General features: G+C 43.9%; 1 protein-coding gene across 2 annotated transcripts; it reads right to left on the bottom strand.

The window, feature by feature from the left end:
• Positions 1-704: 704 nt before the first annotated feature.
• Positions 705-4,464, bottom strand: LOC112286001 (NADPH--cytochrome P450 reductase). 2 transcript variants are annotated; one of them, XM_073535981.2, is made up of 2 exons: positions 1,895-4,464; positions 705-984 (listed from the first exon to the last, which is right to left on the bottom strand). In XM_073535981.2, the coding sequence occupies exon 1, from the start codon at positions 3,943-3,945 to the stop codon at positions 1,909-1,911; it is 2,037 nt and encodes a 678-aa protein (XP_073392082.1). In that variant the 5' UTR covers positions 3,946-4,464; the 3' UTR covers positions 705-984; positions 1,895-1,908. The 2 variants fall into 2 exon arrangements, with proteins under 2 accessions (XP_073392082.1, XP_073392081.1); XM_073535980.2 differs by lacking the exon at positions 705-984 and adding an exon at positions 1,454-1,490.
• Between the last annotated feature and the right edge of the window lie 1,018 nt (positions 4,465-5,482).

The raw sequence follows: 5,482 nt of genomic DNA on the forward strand, positions 1-5,482 counted from the left end.
GTGGTCAAAAATCAAGAAGGTGATGCCATATAGAGATGATAAATCGCTCCAATCAAGTTTTTAAGTGAAAGTTCAAGGTTGTTTAAATGTGGAAATCTAGTATATTTTATATGTATTTTCAACAGTAATAGTATGCATAAATATGTTGAAATGCATACTCACTCAACTCAAGAAGTAAATTGCTAAAATATCTTGAAAAAGGACATGGTGAAATTTGTGCAATCTAAATCCCAAATGACAACTAAACAATGCATGTTGGTGATACCTCATCACCAATAAGGATATATTTGATATTATCAAGAATATAAGAATATTCTTGATATTCTAATATATTTGAAGAATATATATGATTTTTTCTCATTTTTTTTTTAAAGAAAAACACTATTTATTTACCAAGTTTGTACCTACTTCTATTTTTTTTTTTTTATATATAACTAATATAGATACTAGTTACAACTCTCATTAGATACATGTATAAACAATTAATCAATGAAAAGATGTACAAAATCTAATCAAAGTTCAGCCATATTTCTTACAAATAACTCTTTCTTTATTGATCCACAAATAACTCTAAGAGTTATTTGTAAGAAATATCAATTATTAATAATATGCAATTATTAATCCAAAAATCAAAATTAATTGGAACGTAACCCTAATCTGGTTTAGCAACAAATTTGCAAACACTTTACACTTCAAAGCAATAATAATATACAAGTAAGTTTTTAAAAGATTTGTGTATTAAAAATAATACACAAAAAAGTTTCAAAAGTTAATAATTCATCGTTGCTCACATCCACATCCACAACCACTTCATCATCTACACCCTCATCCACGAAATGGATGAAGCGGATGTAGGCGACGAGTTCGTCAAAATGAGTCCGCAAAACCGACTGATCAAGAGCGGGGGCAGCGAATCCAGCGCCCACGTTTCTAAAAGTGGTGGAGTCGTTGATGCCACAGAGGAGGGGGGGATAATTGGAGCACCTGGAACAGAGCCACACACAGTCCCACTGTTCGATGAGCTTTGTTGAACATGGTCAAACTTCCTCTGCAGCACAGCACCTGAGAAATGATTTTCAGCTTAACGGAGTCGGTGACCCCTTCAATCTCTAGATTCGTGGGACCCCACCTTGTTGTTGGAATGGTGAAATATCACACACCTCCAAGTGGGGTCAAGAGAATTCCTTCCCCCAAACCGCCCTTAGACTTCGGACTCGTTCAACCAGGGACCCCCCTACTAAGAAGTGCCCACAAATGTCACCAATTCATGAAACCTCGCGCTCCCAGCATTTCTGCTTATCACTGCCTCCTCCGTACACTCTCGTGAACAGCGAAAGCCTTGTCATTAGGTCGGAATCCACAGCATGTGCAGGAAAGGCCTAGTCAGAAATGAGGAGTTCCTAAAATCACGAAAACTTGATAAACAAATCGCCTTCGTACAACGAAACAGACGTTCTCTTGGTTGAATCCACCAATTTCAGTACTTCGAACTGCAATTATCAACGGGTACAGAAAATCATCCAAAAGATGAATTAAGCAGGACGTGCATCCAAACTAACAGGCTCCTCCACGGTTCGAGATGACGACGAACAACTCGATTCCGGTAGAAAGCAGGAGGTATCGTGACCTTTCTTGACCCGCGGTAAACACTTCATTTTCAACAAATGGAGTGTTTGAATTAACCCGCGTTGATTTAACCATGACTATAATACCCTACAATATTTACTACACTGGTATACTACATCCGAGAATCGTAAAATCTACATTCCTGCATTGCACAATGTGCGCACTGATTGAGAATCTCTGCACTGATCTAATAGATAGAATTAGATCAATGCGTGCTATTGATTGCTACCTATAATCTATAGCTCTTACTGGTTTGCAATACTCGTACCAAAAATAAAAAGGCTACCACACATCGCGCAGGTAACGCCCGTCCACTTGTAATTGCTTCACAATGGCCTCAGCCTTCGAGCTTTCTACGCTCTCTTCCTGCTGCACAATGGTATGCAACATCCTGTGCACGTCCTTGGCCATTCCTTTCGCGTCGCCACAAACGTACAGGTATCCTCCACCCCTAATCAATCTCCACACATCACCTGCTTGCTCAAGCATCTTATCCTGGACGTATTCTTTCTTGGGACCCTCCCTAGAGAAGGCTACGGTGAGTTCAGTCACCCCTTTCTCAACAAAACTTTTGAGCTCATTGTCGTAGATGAAATCATGTGCCCGGGTTCGGCACCCGAAGAAGAGCTTCGCGGGTCCAAGGGTAAATCCGGATTCCTGAAGGGCAGCTCTTTCTTGTAAGAATCCCCTGAATGGTGCCAGGCCGGTTCCAGGGCCGACCATTACGACTGGAGTGTTCGAGTTCAAAGGTAACCTAAAATTCGACTGGCGCACAAAAATGGGAGCCCAGCTGCATTCATCCGCGCTGTGACTTTCCTTAGACTGTGCATTTTTCATCCAGGTAGAACAAACACCGCGGTGGATGCGCCCCGTGGGGCTCGGGCCGTAGACGAGGGCGCAAGTGACGTGAATTCGGGAAGGGGATACCTTAGGAGATGAGGAGATGGAATAAAATCGTGGCTGTAAGCGTGGCGCGACACTCCCAAAGAATACACCGAGCGGCAATTTCACGGAGGGGAAGGCAGATAATACCTCGATCAAGCTCCGCTGACTTTGCACCACCCACTTGGAATAATCGGCCTTGCCCTGCAGAGAGGCCATATATTTCAATCTCTCGACCTCCTCCGGGTCGGATGCGAATACGGCCAAGACGTTCAGGACGGCTTTACGTGGAGGATTCAGCAAATCAGCGTAACGACGCAGAGCTGTCTCAAGCAACAGCGGTCCTGGGAAGGGCGGGGGAAGAGATCCAGCCAGCAGCTGTCCCTCCTCGGCATCTACATGCAACGAGAAAATTGTATCAAGCGGCATCCCCAGATGCCTCGCAGCTTCCTCCACATCCTCCTGATTATTCTCCACATAAACTCCAACATGATCGCCGGTTTCATACGAAAGTCCTGTATTGGCGATGTCAAACTCCGAGTGTGTGCACGACCTGTCCGACTCGGAGGTATGCAGCTCCTTGACGAAAGCCACCTCTGACTTGCATGGATGAAGTGTATCATACCCAGCTTGTCCGGTTTTCTTCGCAGCGTACTCCTCAACATGAAGCTTCGTTCCAGCTTCATAAGTCACCGTGCGATACTCGGCAACAGCAGCATGGTAAGGAGTTTTCGGGGTTGAAGCAGTCGTGTCTTCGGGATCCTTCAACAAAGCATCAAGCTCCGGCCAAAGCTTCTCCTTCCATGCAGTGAAATCATCCTCGATGCACTGATCGTCGTCCCCAAGACCACATTCCAAAATCCGCTTAGCACCCTGCTTCGCCAACGCTTTGTCGATCTCCTTCGCAACTTTGTTGTAGTGCTCGTACTGACGGTTGCCCAGGCCGAAAACTCCAAAATTCAACTCATTCAACCCTAGTTCCAATTCCTCCTCATTCTCAATAAACCAATTATGAAAACGCGAGGCGTTGTCCGTCGGCTCACCATCACCATAAGTCGCCACCATGAACAAGGCAAACTTCTCCTTCTTCAACCGAGCCGCGTATCGCTCATTATCCGCACCGTAATCATCGGGATCCATAACCTTAAATACAGCAGTACCCTCATACCGTGACTTGGCCTCCTCCGCAATCGCCTTGGCGAATCCCTCCGCGGTACCTGTCTGTGTCCCGAAGAACACCATTACACGCTTCACGCGGCTGTCCTCTTCCACGTCCTCCTCAACAACCATCGCCGGCTTCACTACCACCACAGGCTTCGGCGCATACGGTCTCCAAAAAAAAAACACAATCGTCCCAACGAGCAGCAAACACGCCCAAACTTCAAAAATGCTAAAAAATGGCGGCATGAACGATAACGCCATGGCTGAGGTCGCCATCTCCACTTCACTATCTCGCCGACTCCAACCGCCCAATCCTCCTCTTCACTGCTTAATTTCTCCTCTCCTCACCCCATAACACCAAACGAGAAAAATCGCCCCGAAAACCTCTGAAGCCTCTCAAATGCACCACCCTCCCCCCACCCGCACACTCAATCAGAGTCTTCCAAGCCCAACCTCCGCGACAGGCTGCTTAACGGGAGGTCACATCCCTTCAGCCACCAAGTCACCAACCTCAACCTCCCGAGCAGAACAAAAGCACCTCAGAGACAACCACCACCGTAGCAGCAACTAACGAGGCAAGATTCCTAGGCAGATAGCCAGCCATCCAGCCTGCCAAACAACAAACCAACCAACCAACCAACCAACTCCCTACAAGAATTTTGACCTTGAAGATTCTCTCAGGCAGGCAGGCAGTCCTGTGCAGAGATCGACCACGTCGCTGGAGGCAAAGACGGCGGCAACAGGAGGGAGGCTCCGTCGACCACGTAAGAAAGGAGGCACGGGACAACCAGGTAGGCTGGAAACCAGTGGCCTCCAGGAAAAAGGATTGGAAACGACAACGGCGCTGCATAAGGCGTAGGCACGGGGCCACCCCTCAATACCAAATATCCTACTCCGCCTCTACACCCCGCCCCCCTCATTTCCTCCCCTCCCTCTAAGTCCCGTTCCCACCTGCTCCTTAGATTCTCCCCCTTTTTCCTTTCGGGTGGAATATTCCCATCCTAGGGAGGGATTTCTGGCTCACCTCCGCCTTCTCCCATTTCCATTCCATCAATTTTCGCATTCTACTGCTTGTTTTATTCGGATGCTTTCATGTCCTCAAAAATGATTTCACTAAATTCAAAGTAGGCTCTTACAACTCTAGAATTTCAAATTTGTTTCTAATTTGAGAACGCCATGGTTGTGATGTAGTAGTGTTTTGTTTGTTGAGAGGACGGTCCCTTGTCTTGTGTGATTATGCTCACGTGTTTCTAAGTGAGGGAAATTTGTCAACTTTGTGCATAATTGTTGACAATTATCGTTGAATGTGATGCTAATGTGAGATGCTTTATTTCCAAAAACATTATGAACACATTTGCTCATATCACATGACTCTTTTCTTTTTTTCTCTTTTTTATTTTATATATATATATATATATACATAACCCACCAAAGTTTTTACTACTGCTACCATCATATGTCACCACAATTTTAGCTATTGCCACCACAAATTTATGCTTATCAACTTTTTTATTATTTTTCAATATTAATTTTATTTTTTTCATAATTTGAAAAATATATATTTTAGAAAATATTAAAAAAATATTGAAATAAAATCAACTAAATAAGTGTATCAATTGGTTGGTAGAACCAAAAATTGTGGAAGCATGAGCAACATCCTCTAAATAGATAGATGGATAGATTTGTATCAATTGATTTATAATTTTTACAAATTATATGTGGATTTTAAAAATACTTTTTGTATTACATTATAATTTTTTATTTTAAAACACTTAAACTTGATTGATATATTTAATTATATTCCTATTAACTT

This window comes from Physcomitrium patens, chromosome 8 (genome assembly GCF_059467195.1).
Source record: "Physcomitrium patens ecotype Gransden chromosome 8, ASM5946719v1, whole genome shotgun sequence".
NCBI lineage: Eukaryota > Viridiplantae > Streptophyta > Bryopsida > Funariales > Funariaceae > Physcomitrium > Physcomitrium patens.